The sequence below is a fragment of the Lutjanus erythropterus genome, chromosome 14 (assembly GCF_056507025.1).
Source record: "Lutjanus erythropterus isolate fLutEry1 chromosome 14, fLutEry1.hap2, whole genome shotgun sequence".
In the NCBI taxonomy this organism is placed as follows: Eukaryota; Metazoa; Chordata; class Actinopteri; order Lutjaniformes; family Lutjanidae; genus Lutjanus; species Lutjanus erythropterus.
Window position 1 is genome coordinate 307,890 of NC_139330.1, and position 18,349 is coordinate 326,238.

An 18,349-nucleotide genomic window follows, 5' to 3' on the forward strand; every position below is an offset into this window, starting at 1 on the left:
CTCTGACCTCTCTGAGAGACGCCTCTGAGGAGGAGGAGGAGGAGGAGCAGCGACCATCGGAGCGCTGAGGACAGATGGAGGGAGCAGAGGAAGAGAGTCGAGGAGAAGAGGCTGAAACCTCCTCCAGACTGGGGAAAGCCTCGCCAAGAGGAGGAGGAGGAGGAGGAGGAGGAGGAGGAGGAGCAGGAGGAGCAGGAGGAGGAGGAGGAGGAGCAGGAGGAGCAGGAGGAGGAGGAGGAGGAGGAGGAGGAGGAGCAGGAAGAGGAGGAGGAGGAGGAGCAGGAGGAGCAGGAGGAGCAGGAGGAGGAGCAGGAGGAGGAGCAGGAGGAGGAGGGGATGCCTGCAGACAAAATGGTCTCATCAACACCCACAGGTTGGGGGTGGAGCCTCGGGAGGCGCTACTGTTGGTGTACTCAGCCCCTCAGTATCAGGGTCATGTGGTGGTGAACACCCCCCCTCAGCAGGAGAGGACCACCACAGGAGGAGGAGGAGGTCCTCCTCAGCTCCTGAACCCCAGCGCTCTCCTCCCCCACCAGGCAGTGTCGGACCCCCGCCTCAGGCCGCCGCCTGGCGTCCTGCTGTGTCCAGAGAGCATCCTGCGGGCGTGGGGGGAGGCTGGGGGAGGGGACTGCTGTGAGACCACCTTCATCGAGGGTCTCGGTCCAGACGCCTCCTCCTCCTCCTCCTCCTCGGCTGCTGCAGCCTCCTCCTCCACGAAGGAGGCGCTGCTGTTTGCTGACAGGAAGTTTCTGGACTTTTCTGGAGAGGACGCAAAGATTCACACGCTGTCGTACGACATCGACGACGACGACGAGTTCCAGGAGCTTGAGGTGACGACTTTATAGATTATTGATTAATGTTGTACAGCACAGTGTCATCAGCTTATAGATTATCATGTTTGATTTTTTAATGTAGATCAGAGTGTCATCAGCAGATCAATTGATTGATTGATTTTAATTGATTATATAAACATACTGTTATAGTGGAGCTCATTTTGGACTATTCTCTACAGGACGGGGATTAATGATTATTTTCCTTATTTTCTCTGTTAATTGGTCGATTGATCGTGTTTTGGCAGTAGTACACTGTAAAAAATAAAAAGAAATTTGAGATGACTGAGAATTTCAAGACAACACACCACAACAGATTATTGAGTTCTGAGCACAACTCAAACTCTACAGACCACAAACTAGTTTTCTTTAAAAAGCTTTGCTGTCCTAAAATCTGTAGTTGAGATAATTTACTTTTTTCCCTTTGATAAACTTGAATCTTTGAGTTTTAGAAACTAAAAACAAATGTCAGAGATTGATCACAGTGAGCTGTGAACCTGATTTGTTCTTTTTAGTGTCTGAAAAGGTAAATAGTTTAAATTGAAAATATTAAAATTGGGACATTTATTTTCACTTCAGTGAATTTACTCAATATATAAATGTTTTGAGTTTAAAAAATTCAAAGCTTTAAGTTTATCTACAGAAGAAAAGTTAAAGTTTTTCAAAACCTAAGAATTTGAGTTGGCCTCAAAATTAAAACATCTGTTGATCGAAAGTTTTCTCAACTTGTTTGTTCTTCCAGTGTAGAAACCGTCTGATGTCCATGTTGTGGACTCGTCCTGACAGCGTGTCTGTCTGTGAGGTCGGTTTATTTTGACCCTCTGTCAGAGGAAGCATATTCAATAATCTGACTGAGTGCTCTGACATCCATCATCCATCCATCATCCATCCATCGTCCATCCATCATCCATCATCCATCATCCATCCATCATACATCCATCATCCATCCATCATACATCATCCATCATCCATCATCCATCCATCATACATCCATCATCCATCCATCATACATCATCCATCATCCATCCATCATCCATCATCCATCCATCATCCATCCATCATCCATCATCCATCATCCATCCATCATACATCCATCATCCATCCATCATACATCATCCATCCATCATCCATCATCCATCCATCATCCATCCATCATACATCATCCATCCATCATACATCATCCATCCATCATCCATCCATCATCCATCCATCATCCATCCATCCATCCATCATCCATCATCCATCCATCATCCATCATCCATCCATCATCCATCCATCCATCCATCATCTATCCATCATCCATCCATCATCCATCCATCCATCCATCATCTATCCATCATACATCCATCCATCCATCATCTATCCATCATACATCATCCATCCATCATCCATCCATCATCCATCCATCATCCATCCATCCATCCATCATCCATCCATCATACATCATCCATCCATCATCTATCCATCATACATCATCCATCCATCATCCATCATCATCCATCCATCATCCATCATCCATCCATCATCCATCCATCCATCCATCCATCCATCCATCCATCTATCATCCATCATCCATCCATCGTCCATCATCCATCATCCATCCATCCATCAGTCCATGTCTCTGTCTGTCTGTCTCTCAGTCTGTCTGTGTCTCTGTCTCTCTGTCTGTCTCTGTCTGTCTCTCTGTCTGTCTCTCTGTCTATCTGTCTATCTGTCTGTCTCTGTCTATCTGTCTATCTGTCTATCTGTGTCTCTGTCTGTCTCTGTCTATCTGTGTCTCTGTCTGTCTCTGTCTATCTGTCTCTCTGTCTGTCTCTGTCTATCTGTCTCTCTGTCTGTCTCTGTCTGTCTCTCTGTCTGTCTCTCATCCATCCATCAGCTGTGAGATTAGCGAGCTGCAGCTCTCTGAATGACATACTTGGCCGTCTAACAGCCAATCGTTTTAGAGACGATTAGCTGAAATGCTGTGATTTTGTCTCAGTAAAGTCCAGTTTTAATCTACTGTGTCCCTGTAATACCGTGGAGGGTGGGGGGGGGGTGGGGGGGGGTGGGGGGTTACTGACAGAGGGTAAAACCTGCTCTCACACTGACCACCAGTCAGTCTGTACACACAGTTTATCACAGCACAGCTACCTGAACATCATTCTTTATCAGGTGACACTGAAGATTTTCACAATAAGAGTCTCTGTGTCTGTGTTGAAGCTGATGTTTTTGTCTCTGGACGTCACATGAACTTTTATAAAATTCTCATCTAATGCTGCTTGTAATTTTGATTTACTATTTCTCTCCATGTTTTTATTTTATTGAAACTTTTCCTTACCTTTCAGGTAATTGTTTCCTTTTATCTTCCTGTGTGTGAGCAGAGCGATTACTCCAGCGAATCAGAGAGCGAGGACGCCTTCCTGTTGATGCCTCCCAGAGATCACCTGGGCCTCAGTGTCTTCTCCATGCTCTGCTGCTTCTGGCCGCTTGGCATCGCCGCCTTCTACCTGTCGCATGAGGTGAGGACACGCCCACTGGACACACCTGAGCTGGGACACAGAGCAGATCTAATGGCTGACATATATTGATTTATCATTGACGTCTGGTTTATTTGACTTATTGTTTATTTGGCATTTGACAAGTTTGGAGCATAAATCAACAACATTTCTAGGTTAAGCTAATTTGCAGTTCCCGTCTTCAGCTGGACCTTTAAGACTCAGCAACAAATACACAAGAGACAGAACAAAAGACAAACAACAAGGAAATACAGACAGAACAATGCAAGACACAAACTACAACACATAACACCACAGAAGAAGCAGCAGCAGATTATTCATGTCTACAGAAGTGACTCCTCTTCAAAAACTGTTTCAGTCTGAGTTTAAATTGATCTAAATCAGGATCCAGTTTGAGTTCTGCAGTCAAAGAATCCCACATGTTCCATGGACAGAAAAAGCTGTTAGGAGAACCTTACGGCTGTAGCATCTGTGTCATCAGCCTCAAATACTGCAGGTAGTTTGAATATCATTAATAGAACCAGAACCAGAACCAGAACCAGAACCAGCAGCAGTAATACTGACAGTAGTTAGATTAGATGACCAGTAGTACTAGCTTATGTAGTGTGTGTGTGTGAGTGTGTGTGTGTGTGTGTGTCTGTCTGTCTGTCTGTCTCTCTGTCTGTCTGTCAGTCAGTCTGTCTGTCTGTCAGTCAGTCTCTCTGTCTCTCAGTCTGTCTGTCTGTCTGTCTGTCTCTCTGTCTCTCAGTCTGTCTGTCTGTCTGTCTGTCTCTCTGTCTGTCTGTCAGTCTGTCTGTCTGTCTCTCTGTCTGTCTGTCAGTCTCTCTGTCTGTCTGTCAGTCTCTCTGTCTGTCTGTCTGTCTGTCTGTCTGTCTGTCTGTCTCTCTGTCTGTCTGTCAGTCTCTCTGTCTGTCTCTCAGTCTGTCTGTCTGTCTCTCTGTCTCTCAGTCTGTCTGTCTGTCTGTCTGTCTCTCTGTCTGTCTGTCAGTCTGTCTGTCTGTCTCTCTGTCTGTCTGTCTGTCTGTCTGTCAGTCAGCATCTGCTTCAGTTTATTCTAAATTTCAATAAAACATCAGAATCCTAATATTCATTTCTCTGTGTTTTCAGTGTGAGTGTATTTGAAACGATTAACTGATCAGGTCAATTAACAGATAATTAATCAGTGGCAGTATTGATAGTGATGAATAATTTGATAGTTTGGAGTGTTGATAAATAATCAGGCTGAGGAGTATTCAGTAAAGACTATGGTTGTAATGAGGTGGTACCCGATCTGTGCATGTGTTGTGGATGCTGTTACCATGACAACTCCACACCTACAGCTCCAAAAGAAACAGGGCTGGTTGCCAGTGGCAACGCTTCCCACACTGAAATCCATCACAGAACAACAGAAAGCTCTGCAGCAGGAGGAGGAGGAGGAGGGAGAGCTGATAAAACCAGAGAGGAGGTGAGTCACGTTAAAGGAATAGTTCACCACAAACAGGTAAACATGGCTATCATCCCTCCCCTTTCTGTCTGCTTGGAGGTCAGAGGTCAATAGCCGCCGATAATGACGAGTTCAAACTGTAAAGATAAAGAAGGCTCAGTGCTCAGATTGGATGATGACAGAGTTCAGCTCAGTTTACTGTAAACAGACACATCAGAATCTGTTTCTACTCAGAAAACAAAGAGAAACATTCAGAGGAAATGAGAAAAAGATTCTGATTCTGCTGCAGGATAAAAATACAACAAACACTGAAATGATAAATGTTTTTCTGTTCAATAAATGTTATTATTATTATCATTATAATTATTATTATTATGAACAAAAAAAATAAAAATGATGAACAGTAACATAAAAACATTAGAAAAAGTAGTCGAATAAACAGGGAAAAGAAAAAGATTGATACCAGATTTACTAATAAAGATTGAGTGTCACAGCTACAGATTACTGTCAAGATACTGAACTGTAAAGATATTTAACTTTAATGATACTGAACTGTAAAGATATTTAACTTTAATGATACTGAACTGTAAAGATATTTAACTTTAATGATACTGAACTGTAAAGATATTTAACTTTGATGATACTTGATTGTAAAGATGTTTTACTGTTATTCTCAACAGAAAACTGTGGCAGACTGAAACAATCTGTTTTTGTTAAGCTGGTGTGGATAATCTGATTGGGTGTTTTAGGGCGCAGCCCCAACACACACACACACACACACACACACACACACACAGACTCTCTCTCTATCTCTCTCTCTCTCTCTCTCTCTCTCTCTCTCTCTCTCTCTGTGTCTGAGCTCTTTACATAACTCTCTGGCTCCACACACACACATACACACACACACACACACACACACACACACACACACACACACACACACACACACACACACACACACACACTGTGCTCAGACCTACCAGGACATGGTTCTTTGTTCAGTAGGAAGTGTGGAAGTGCCTCATTGTCCTCATTGACCAATCACAAGAGGCCCTGCCCTCGCTGGCTCTGTTTGGTTGACATCACCGGTGTGACATCTGATTGGTCTGAGAGTGTAATTAAATCTTACTGGAAGTGAAGTGGTGATCAGAGCTCGTTAATCATGTTTATACAGTTAATTCAGCTCATTAAGAGACTCTTACTGTCAACACAGAGTGATGTCACAGACAGCATTATTCACAGTCACCAGCCAATCACAGACAAGCTGAACTTTGACGAGAGTGTGATGCTCGTTGGACGACAGAGTTTATTGAAGTCCAGTGGAGGTGATTGTTGTCTGTGTCATAAATCCAACAGTCGCTGTCAGATCGTACAGTTGTTGTTGTAAACATCGTAAGACGAATGTCCACAGGAGTCCAAGATGTCTGACGCTAAAACTGCTTTAATGAAACTTGGCCAAGGAGACTAAAATTATAACCAGTACACACTTTGTCCTGATGCTCCCTTCAATCCTGGAGTTTCTGTCCTCTGGGGACGGCCTTCAAACATTCATAGATAATACCATAAACAATCTGTGTCCAAATAAAGTCAGACCAACACATGGACAGAATCAGTCTGTTGGTCTGCAAATCCAAAACAAGGGAGGTATGAATGAACCAGGTCTGAGAGCTCAGCTCCTCTGCTCTCAGTGATATTCAGTCCCTGATTACAGTTACATCTGCTCCATTCAGAGACAGAGGACAAACACGTCTGACTTTAGCTGCCATAGCAACACTATCAGGGACAACCTCTTGTTTTCCCCAAAAGGAACAGACGCTACTGTCTAGAAGAGAGACAGTGTGTCTGTCCAGAGTTTAGTTCAGACCTCCCAACAACGTCAAGGTCTTAGTTTGATGAGACGTAAAACTGGAAGATTCTCTAACAACAATCAGTGACACAATCCTGCAGACATTTACAGAACTGACTCCGGGTCAGCCACGTCGACAATATGCTGAAAACATGTTCATCCAGCAGTCCGTCCAGTTGATCCAGAATTTATTTTTCTTTCATGTCAAATGCCAATTAAATTTATTCCTATTTTACAACTGCATTTTTTATAATTTGACATCATTATACACACAAAGTTTGGTTTCGACAAGTAAAAAAAAGCTCGATAATTAATCTGAATCAGGGGTTTTCAGGCCTTTTTTTTAAGAAAACGCCTTGACATTATTTCCAGCCAGTAAGTCACAGTTTTCATCAGGTCCTCATTCTACGTCCGCGTCATAAATGTCTTTTCCTCAGTGTGAGGAACACTGATTCAAACCGTGATTCTGACTTTTGGAGAAAAAAAAACTTAAGTGTTTCTGGTCAAAAAAGACCAGAAACAGAAGAAGATCCTTCAGTTGTGTCTGTGAGACATTCAGGATGATTTTACAGGAGTGGAAATGACGATCTGTGTTGGTGATCTGTCAAAAACTCGCTGTTGTGCAGCATGTAAATATTTGCTTTGCTTGGATAATATTTTTCAAAAAAGCAGAAAGTTCACTTTAAAGATGCAGTTCGTGAATCCGTTGTTGATCGTTGCGTCTTTTTGCCTCGGAGGCGTCGGTATTTGACAACCTGAGACTCAAATCATCCGTCTCCAGAATCCTTTCAATGAATGTAGTTATCGTTCTTTATCGTGACGCGTCCTGTACACAGAGTTTGTGATGGGTTCTGTACAGCAGCAGCAGCAGAACAGAGGAACAGATCAGCAGCATCGGTTCCTGCCTGCAGCAGCCTGAGGTCTCAAACTAAACAGGATGTTTTGTTTCCTGATCACATCAGCTTCATTACAAACTGATTAAAGAGTCCAGTGACTGATGTTCTTCCTCTGCAGCTTCATAATCTCGTTTCTTCTGCCGCTGTGTTCCTGTTCCATCAAACACGAGTCGTCATCGGAGTTCAGACGCTTATCAGGATCAAATCATCCTGTTTGTTCTCATCCAGATCATCTGGTTCTTCAGGGCCACTTTGATGATTGATTTGTTAATCGATGTTAACGTTCTATTGAATAACAGCGTGTTTCTATTTTCCCACCATGACGTCACCTGTTGGTTTGTAGATGAACGTCTTGAAGCTTGGAGTTTGGCGTCATGTTGGCCGCCATCTTGGTTTATTTCAGCCAGAAGTGACCATAATTGAACATGAGGAGAAAAATCTTAAATATGTTTCATGTTTGAATGAGAAATTCTCATTTTAATGTCTTTTATGTTCTAACTTCATCTGTCTTGTAACCGTTTGTTCTTGTTTTTGTTGTTTATGTCTGTTTTGTTTGGCTCTTTTCTAGTTTTACGGTGACCTGCATGTTCTCGTCTAATACATCAATATTCTGTCAGAAAACATTAGAGAAAGGAACATTTCACTCTAAAACATCTCAGTGAGGGTCGACTGACTGCAGCTGCACACGTTTGGACTGAAGAACAGTTTCAAATCTAAAACTAAACCACACATGAAGAACCATGAAACCAAATAATCAACACTTTGAGTGAACTAAAGTAGAGACGTAAATCTGAATCATAAAGTGAGACAAACTTCAGACAAAACTCAACTTATTAGTCTGCGTTGACACAACAAAGTTGCTCTGCTTTGCAGCTGGTTGCTCTAAATTTTTTCAGTTTCCTCAACTCTTTTTTTTTTTTTTTAACTCTATAAATTAAACAGTAAAGTGGCTAAATTCTTCTGCTCCTCCTCCCTCCCCTCCCCCCCTCCCCCTCTCCTCCCCTCCATTTTAGACCAATAAGGCGGTGTCTAAAGGAGACTTCCACCTGGCGAGCTCCAGCTCGAGGCGGGCTCTCTTCCTGGCTGTGCTGTCCATCACCATCGGGACAGGTATCTATGTTGGCGTGGCCGTGGCGCTCATCGCCTACCTCTCCAAGAACCACCACTGGTAGCCTCGTCGACGTCAGGGAGGGAAATTACCCATCAGACACCGGGAATGTGTTCCAGGTCTCAGGAGAGCGTTTCCTCGGCAGGTCGCTCCCACGGACCACGAGCTGAAGGAAGACGGTCCGTTCAAGACGTGATTCGTCTGAATCGACCTCGACCGGCCGACAGTTGGTCAGCTGATTCTGGAGCGTTGAAGGACTTTTAACCAATCAGATGGCAGGATCTCTGTGAGGAAATTTAAAGACGATGAGACGCAGAAACAAAGACGCTGCAGCTGTTTGTTCTTTTAAAGGACAGTCAGTGTGATTTTCCTCAGTATCGTCTGTTTTTCTTTATTAAGTAACTTAAATTCAATTAAAATTCAATTAAATTAATTGAATTATTTGGTTTATCAAAATATAAACTTTAGTGCTGTAGAACTACGACCTTTTCTGTCACATGATGTCACCTGTCTACAGGTGTGCATTAGACGACACACAAAATTGTCTTAAATATTTTCCATGAACTGAACCAATTCAGAGCTTCAAAGGAAAATCAGTTATTTTAATAATTGATCAATTTTCATTTACTTCTCAGGATTTGTTGCTTTTCTTTTCTGCTTTTTGAAAAAAAAAAAAGAAATTTTACTTTTCGTTGCAGACACGACCAGAGCTGGAAAATTTCTGCCGATAAAAGAAAAAAATAAAAGAGTCATAATTCTGAGTTACCATGGCGATATTTATTTCTTTTACTGGCAGAAATGATCCTCCATAGAAAATCACAGACTGGAACCAGAAAAATCACACTGAAGAGAACTTTAAACTGTGCGCTCACTCTGGATCTGTGGTTCTGGACTGATGGGTTCCACTTACAGAACTCAAAGACTGGATGGAACTTTTTTTGACAAACTGTTGAGACGTTTCTGATAAAACTGTTGAATTATTTTTCTTCTTCTGTGGTTTTATTTGTTTCTGTGTTTCTGTGCAGATTTTTATCTCAAACACGCAGCTGATTGATAACATGCGTCACAGTCAGACCGGCTCAGAGAACACCTGCAGAACAGTCACCAGAACCTTCCCACAGATGTTTACTTTTCAGGTTCTACTGGGACAGTTTGTTTCTCTGAGAACGTCTGAGCTTCATCACTTCCTGCTGTCTGACTCGTCATCAGGGCTGCCAGCCAATCAGAGGACATTCTGCAGGTGTTCCTGAAGCACCATGTCTGTCCACAATCACCATCAGATCCTGATCAAACTGAACTGATCAGCTGATCAGTTTGATCAGGGTCTGAGAGAGGCTTAATGTTTACAGGGCGGAGCTCTGACAGGTTAAATGCTCCGTCTCTCTCACACTGACTGAGCTCACATTTACCAAAACCAGACTGATGCTAAGCTAACAGAACCAGACTGATGCTAAACTAACAGAACCAGACTGACGCTAAGCTAACAGAACCAGACTGACGCTAAACTAACAGAACCAGACTGACGCTAAGCTAACAAAACCAGACTGATGCTAAGCTAACAGAACCAGATTGATGCTAAACTAAAGAACCAGACTGATGCTGAGCTAACAGAACCAGACTGATGCTAAGCTAACAGAACCAGAATGACGATAATGACCAGACACAGACTGTTGCTAAGCTAACATAAATCAGACTGATGCTAAGCTAACAGAAACAACTGACAGTAATCTAACAGACACAGACTGAGTTGGGGTTAAACTTGGGATTTGTCAATCTTAACGAGAGACTGGACCTGAGACTGTCTTTACTTGTAATTTGTCTTTCTTTACTTGGGACTTGACTTGGGACTTTACAGTCATAACTTGCAACTTGACTTGTCAGTCTTGGTCTGGGACTTGACTCGAGACTTGACTCGGGACTTGACTCGGGACTTGAATGCACTGCACTTCTAATAAGAAGCATTAACAGAACAAAGATGGCGACGGCTGTAAAAGATCACACACATTTCTTAAAATGAGACTAAAGTGTTACTGATGAAATCTAGATTAAAATTTATAGAGTTGGTGAGGAGGAGGCTAAAACTAAACCCTGTGTGTTTTTGAACGTGATTGGTCGGTCTGGAGAGACTCTGAACTCAGTTTGGGAAACGAGAGCTCCGTCTGGATCTCATTCTTGGCAGCTTTATATCTAAATAAATATAAACACTGGGCTAAAGGGCTGCAACCATCATCAGACATGTATAGATTCACTCTGCACACACACCTGGACACACCTGAACGTACACCTGAACACACCTGAACGTACACCTGAGCACACACCTGCACACACCTGCACATACCAGGACACACCTGATTGACACCTGAACACACACCTGCACACACCTGCACACACCAGGACACACCTGAACACACACCTGCACACACCTGAATACACCAGGACACACCTGAACACACACCTGCACACACCTGAACACACACCTGCACACACCAGGACACACCTGAACACACACCTGCACACACCTGCACACACCAGGACACACCTGAACGTACACCTGAACACACACCTGAACACACCTGAACGTACACCTGAACACACACCTGCACACACATGCACACACCAGGACACACCTGAACACACACCTGCACACACCTGCACACACCTGAACATACACCTGCACACACCAGGACACCCACTGAACATACACCTGCACACACCAGGACACACCTGAACACACACCTGCACACACCTGAACACACACCTGCACACACCTGCACACACCTGCACACACCAGGACACACCTGAACACACACCTGCACACACCTGAACACACACCTGCACACACCAGGACACACCTGAACACACACCTGCACACACCTGAACACACACCTGCACACACCAGGACACACCTGAACACACACCTGCACACACCTGAACACACACCTGCACACACCAGGACACACCTGTACACACACCTGCACACACCTGCACACACCTGAACATACACCAGGACACACCTGAACACACACCTGCACACACCTGCACACACCAGGACACACCTGAACACACACCTGCACACGCATGCACACACCAGGACACACCTGGACACACACCTGCACACACCTGAACACACACCTGCACACACCAGGACACCCACTGAATGTGACCTCTGCTGTCCAGGTTCGTCTGTGTTTAGCCTAGCTTAGCACAAAGACTGGAAACAGAGGGAGACGGTTACTAAACTAAACATTCAGAACACACACTTCCTGCCCAGCTGCAAAACAAACAGAGCTGCTCTGTGATTGGTTGTTTTTCTTCTTCTTTTTTTTAACTTCAAGTGCTTGCTAATAAAATTAAATGTTGTATTTCCTCTGAAGCGTTTGTGTTTGTGTTGAAATGATCTGTTTCTGTTCCATTCAGAGGCTCAGAGTGTTTGAATGTGTGTTGGTCCACACACTCGACTCGTGACTTGGACTTGAGCGTTTTGACTTGAAAATACTTGATAACGTCCCCAAGTCCAAAGATGAAAAACTCTGTTATTTAAAGTGTGAATCGTGAATGAGTTTGATTCCTGAATCAGCTGATGTTAACACTCTTCACATCTCAGCAAGTCGACACTGAATTCAGCAGAACCGCTTTGTTAGAACCAATCAGACGACAGCAGAGAACCACGAAGAACCAACGTTACGTTACTGAGCTCCAAACATCATTTGGTTGGGATTTAAGAGTCTTAACTTGGGACTTGACTCGAGACTTGTCAGTCTTTACTATGGACTTGACTTGGGACTTATCAGTCTTGGGACTTGTGAGTCCTGACTTGGAACTTGACTTGGGAATTTGGGACTTGATTCTACTGTCTGAGTGGTCCAAGTCAAGACTGACAAGTCTTGCGTCTGTGCGTCCACCTGCCTGCACACTGTGCTGCACGATAAAAAAAAACAAAACAGGAAGAGTGACTCATATATATTGAAGACAGTCACGTCCAACTACGTCACTTAGAGTCTCTGCTCCAAAGATAAACATTAACTGCTTTACATTTAGACTTTGTCCTGAGCAAAGTTATATAATGTTATAAATGTTATAAATGTTATATAATGTTATATAATGTTATATAATGTTATAAATATATACCTGCAGTCAGATGACAATAGATGTTCATCACATGATATATGACTGAACGCCCACATGCAGATAAAATCCTGGTCAGGATCTCTGGGCTTCACACTGACAGCTTATTAACTTATTAAACTGTTATTAACAGTTTATTAACCTCTTCAAAGTAAATGACATTTAAGAAATGGCAAATCATTTTTCTGATCTTGCAGCAGCAAAAAATAAAACATTCTAGTAATTAGATGGAATACATGGAACAGAGTATACATATTATTATTATTATTATTATTATTATTATTATTATTATTATTATCATTATTATCATTATTACTGCCTTTATATTGTGTCTGTGCATGTTGTTAAATAGAGGTTGGGATTAATGATGAGTGAGTTTTAAAGACAGACTTTTCCTTCCTTCTTCAGAACCTCAAACCATCCGTCCAGCTGACAAACATGGCATCAGAAGGATCTGCAGGTTCTACTTGTCTTTTAACACCAACATGTTTATCTGTAATCTGAAAACAATCAGAACAATCAGCTGATCAAAGTTTCTGATCTGACATAATCCAGAGATCTTCAAAAGTCAGATTATAAAAGTTCATGATTACATTTTTATTCAAGACCAGACAGAGTTATGTGAAAACTGGTCCGACGGGTGATGATGGGGGTCAGTCATATTCAAACTTCTGCTCACTTTTGAAAGTTAAGAAACTAAAGAACATGAATTTCTGTCACCATTACAGTCAAATGAAGTTCCACCTGAATTTCTTCTCCTGGACAACAACTGTGACTGTAAATCTGATGAAAACACACATTTATGATGCAGTTTATGAAGACATTCTCAGGTTTTGTCCTGTTCATGTTGGCTGTTTCTAGGAGTCTGACTGCAAAAGATTTATTTATTTCCATCAAGCCATGTTAAAAAACATGAACCCACAAAGAAATATTGAAATTTGAATAAAGACAGTGAATATTGATGAATATTGAAGAGTGTCAGTCTGTACGGGCAGATAAATGGAAGATAAAAGAACCGAAACGTTCTCTGCACTCAGAAGTACCTGAGTTCAGCCACTGGATGGAGACAGAGGCAGTGTGATCCAATGAAAGGTGACTTCAACATGTCATTCAATAAACTGTTGGTAAATAAATATCTAAATAAATAAATAAATACAGTGCAGCCCGTTTCAAGCTCTACTCCTGATCAATAATCAATAATCATTTCTTCAGTCATTTACATCGACTCTTTGTGAGGAGACATTTGGAGGCGTGTCCTCAGTCATCTGCAGCCTTTCTTTTAGTATTTGTCACATTCGTGTGACCTCACACGTCCAAAATATGGAAGAAAAAGAAGAAGAAAATCTAAAGTTGACTTTGTTTTAAACACGTTTCTCTTCATAGTTTTTAAGTTTCATAGCTTTTGATTTCAGTCTGAATTCTGTCTGTTACCACGGTGCTGTGATCGTCCTGTTTTGGACCTCAGTGTTGGAGACATATGGTGTGATGGTACCTGTTGATGTTGCTGATGCCATGATGTCTCTCAGCAGGGACAGTCTCCGAGCTGCAGGACAGACAAGACAGTCAGGAAATAAAATCACAAGAGAAAATAACTTTAACATCATGAATCCCATCATCAACACGTCAGGTTTGTACTGAAGTATCGAACTGTTTCCACCTTCTCAGGCTGCAGAAGACAAACTCCTCCTCTGAAGACAAACCAACCGTCCGTCCTTCATGTCCTTCACTCCGCTCTGATGAATCTTCTGTCACAACATCAAATGAGACATCATGTGTACGCAGGATATATTCTGCATAAACCTTTAAATAGATTTATTGATATGAAGCCTGTTTTTACTCACTGTGACATCACTGATTAGGTAAAACAGAACCTAAACCTAAAAACAGACGATGAATTATGTTTCTATCAGAAGAACAGAGTTTGAATGTAAATACATGAATAGAAAACTAAACCTCAAAAACATTCAGGTGTTAGTGTTGAAATACACCTTTAAATAATGAGCTACATATTTTACATGTTTTATTTATTTTAGATGCATTTGTATGAAATTTAGGAATTTCTAAAAACAACTATACTGTGTAAATAATACAGTAATGTTCCCATATAAAGAGATGAGAAATACTTAAATTAACTGTTGTGTTGTTAATTTACAGATATTATTTACAGATTTTACAGAGTTTGTTTGTCATTTAAAACAACAAACAACAACGGAACACCTGTCTGTGTCAGTGAGCTCAGCTGCAATGCATGCAGGGAAACAGAGTCTGAACAGGATGAAGTGATGACTCAGGAGGATGTGAACAGGTACAGGAAGTGATGTCACATGTCTGAGTCACACAAACCGCAGCACAAGTTCCCCCGGCCGGTCGGTTCTGCAGCAACATGTCAGTTTGTTCTACTGTTCTGTGGTCAGAGTGTCACTGCCTCGCAGGAAACAGACAGACAGACAGAGTGCATGATGGGAGTGAAGAGGCTGCTGCTCGTCTGTCTGCTCGCTGCTCTGCAGGGTAAAAAAAAACACTAAAACATTTTGTTTCCTTCTTCACTTTGTTCTTCTTTTAATGTTGAAATGTTTGAGGACGTCTGGTTCTCTGCTGGTTGTGTTCAGTTCAGGTTCCTGCAGCTCAAACATCAGAACAGAACATTTTACTTCCTTCTTCACAGCTTTTCACTGCTTCCAGATCAGTTTTCACCTCCAGAACTTTCAAGTTTAAAACTGAAGACAGAAATCGGGAGGAGCGACAAGTTAAATCTTCACAGCAGAAGATTAAAATGATCGAACACAAGTCGTAACTAAGAGGGAAAAAAGTGTTATTTCAGATCACACAGTCTGCTGCTGCTTGTGGTGGCTGCAGGTCATGCTGCATTCAGGGACACATTGGAAAGTCCCACTTTGAAGATGTACAGTCACAAATACTCAAAAAAAAAAATCTAAATTACTAATGTAAAAAAACATTTTTGAGGCTGTTGTGATGTTCAGATTTAATATTCAGGCTGCTGTCTAATCTCATGTGTCTTCACTGTGGATGTGACTTTTTAATTTCCCACGGCACTGGAAGGCAGCATTTGTGCAACTTGGGGGACGTGGCATAAACAAGTTGACCAGTGATAAAATGAAGTGTCATGAAATAATCAAATTAATTTGTGTCAGACTGAAGCTAATGTCTTAAAATGATCAATAATTAAAGTTCATTAAATGATCCACATCTGAACTGATGATCAGATTTCATGTTTGAAATGTAAAAACTCTGAAGCTCAAAATCTCAAACCCACTAAGAACACAGGTAGAACCTTTGAGTTCTACAGAGAACGATATGTTGGTGACAGAGGTCATCAGGTGACTCCTCCTCCTCTTACCCTGCAGAGGTGGCGCTGGTGGCGAGCAGCCGTCGTAGCAGAGCCATGCCCGGATCTCCGTATGACATCAGCAGGGACGACCACGGCCTCCAACAGGTCGTCCTCACCGCCGCCGGCTCCTACAACAACCAATCGAACGATGCCTTCCTCTTCAAACCCTCCGCCATCTTCAGAGCACAGCGACAGGTGTGTGGGGTTTACCTTTACCTGAAAACACACTGAATTTATCTGTCACTGATGATGTCATCAGGTACTCTGATTGGATCATTGTTGGACGGTTCTGAAGGACATTTAACAAATCCTGGAATTAAACAACTTTAGAATTTAAAGGACCAGTTTGCACGATTTACTGGCATCTAGTGGTGAGGCTGCAGATTGCAAACACCTTGTCTCACTCTTCCACGTGTGACCTCGAGGTGTCAAACCTCATTTTCTCAAAAAGGGTTTATTATTTTGTAATCTCAAGATCAAAAAGCTTGGGGGTTTTTTTTGTTAATTATTTCTTGATCTCAAGATAATGAAGCTCATTTCCTCAGGACAACATCTTAATAACGGCCGGCTGCCGCCTGGCTTGGACCAATCAAAAAGAAGGGGGCGGGGCCGAGAATCCAGCAGGTATCTCTAGTCAGACAGACGGCAGCATAGAGGAGCTGATAATGTTGGTTTGTACAACATGGTGCTCTAAATGTGAACGTATGGATGTTTGGGTAGGTTGTACCGACTCTGTGACGACAACAGCCGCTGCTTTTAAAAACACTTTGTGGTTGTCAGGGTAACGCACAGCGGCGTGAACAGGCCTTCACATGTTGATCAATAATTGATATTTCCACCTTATATCAGAAATTAAAAATATTTATTGTGATATTTAATGTTCTCTGACGTTCTCCGTGTGTTTCAGATTGTTAAAGGCGTTCGGTACATCGTAGATTTGGAGATTTCCAGAACTGTCTGTCATAAACGAGACAACAACAATCTGATCGACTGTGACTTTCAGCCTGAAGGTCAACTTCACCAGGTGAGTCTGAACAGTCGTTCGCTTCTTAATCCGACGACACTAAGTCATATTTTGATTAGAGAGAGCAGGAACTGCAGTCGAAGGCCTTTATTGTGAAAAGATCCACTTCCTGTTGTGTTTTTCAGACGGTTCAGTGTCACTTCGAGGTCTGGCTGATCCCCTGGCAGAACAAGACTGAGACTCAGGTGTTACTCTGTAAACCCTGAACACACCTCTTCATCCTCCATTATCATCTTCATCACCTGTGTGACCTCCTGCTCCTCCTCCTCCTCCTCATCATCATCATCATCATCACGTCTGTGAAACTGTTCAAACACAAAATAAAATCAATCATCAATATTCTGTTTTTCTCTGCAGATTTATTTCAGTGTTTCCTCGGTGTGGAAACGTTCTGGGCCTCGTTTCCCGGAGTCTTTGAGCGCTTCGTTTGGTTGTGTTCAGAGGATGTGATGCCTCCTGCTGGTCAGGAGGCTGAACTGCAAACTACAGATTAAATCCAAACTCACTTGATCAGTTTCAATTAATATACTGATTAATAATGATGTAATTAAGATGAAAAAGAGAACTGACACAAACATGATTTATTTCTGATGAGATTAAAATGTTTAATTTAATTGAATATTTAGTGTGTAAATTAATGGACTTTTAAGGGATTATCTTTCAGTTTAAGGTTCATTAAGATGTGAAAACACCAAATAATATAAAAACAATCCTGTAATAGAAAAGCAGATGAAAGATGAAAATTCAGGGTTAATTCTAAGGGTTTTGTTTTACTCTCTTACTGCAAGACAAGACCCGACTTTCATTATCAATGTATTCACTTTTAACTTCATGTATTAATACATGAACCACCGACACTTTTTTTCCTCTGATGTAATTAAGGTATTTGAATTGGACAGTTAAGAAATACTTAGTTTATAAATGAATGAATGTCAGTATTTTAATGGGATTATTGTTCATTTTAAGGTTTCTTTAAAGTCTAAAAACCCCTCAGAACACCAAATAATAACATGAAGACCTTAATGAAAAGATATTCATTCATTTAAATCCAGCTGTTTGGTCATTTTTTTAAATATCTATAAAAAAAAAAACCTGATGCTTGTGGACAGCAGACAGTAAAATGCTACTCTAACATTGACACATGACTCGTTGACTTGATTTAGCACTTGACTTGGAAACTGCCCGTCCCGCTTCAGTCTGCACTCACCTGTCTGATTTGGGACTTGAGTCCAGAATTGCCTTTTTTTTTA

At 41.9% G+C, this 18,349-nt stretch overlaps 2 protein-coding genes across 2 annotated transcripts; both read left to right on the forward strand.

Annotated features, from left to right (window-relative positions):
- On the forward strand, window positions 1–8,784 carry syndig1 (synapse differentiation inducing 1). The gene is made up of 4 exons (XM_084735298.1): window positions 1–166; window positions 323–830; window positions 3,194–3,331; window positions 8,507–8,784. Exons 1-4 carry the CDS (start codon window positions 75–77, stop codon window positions 8,663–8,665), a joined length of 897 nt encoding a protein of 298 aa, XP_084591424.1. The 5' UTR covers window positions 1–74; the 3' UTR covers window positions 8,666–8,784.
- A 6,270-nt stretch (window positions 8,785–15,054) lies between these two features.
- cst7 (cystatin f) lies at window positions 15,055–17,391 on the forward strand. Its single transcript, XM_084735283.1, has 4 exons — window positions 15,055–15,234; window positions 16,092–16,270; window positions 16,983–17,099; window positions 17,225–17,391. The coding sequence occupies exons 1-4, from the start codon at window positions 15,183–15,185 to the stop codon at window positions 17,303–17,305; spliced, it is 429 nt and encodes a 142-aa protein (XP_084591409.1). The 5' UTR covers window positions 15,055–15,182; the 3' UTR covers window positions 17,306–17,391.
- The last annotated feature ends 958 nt before the right edge of the window (window positions 17,392–18,349 follow it).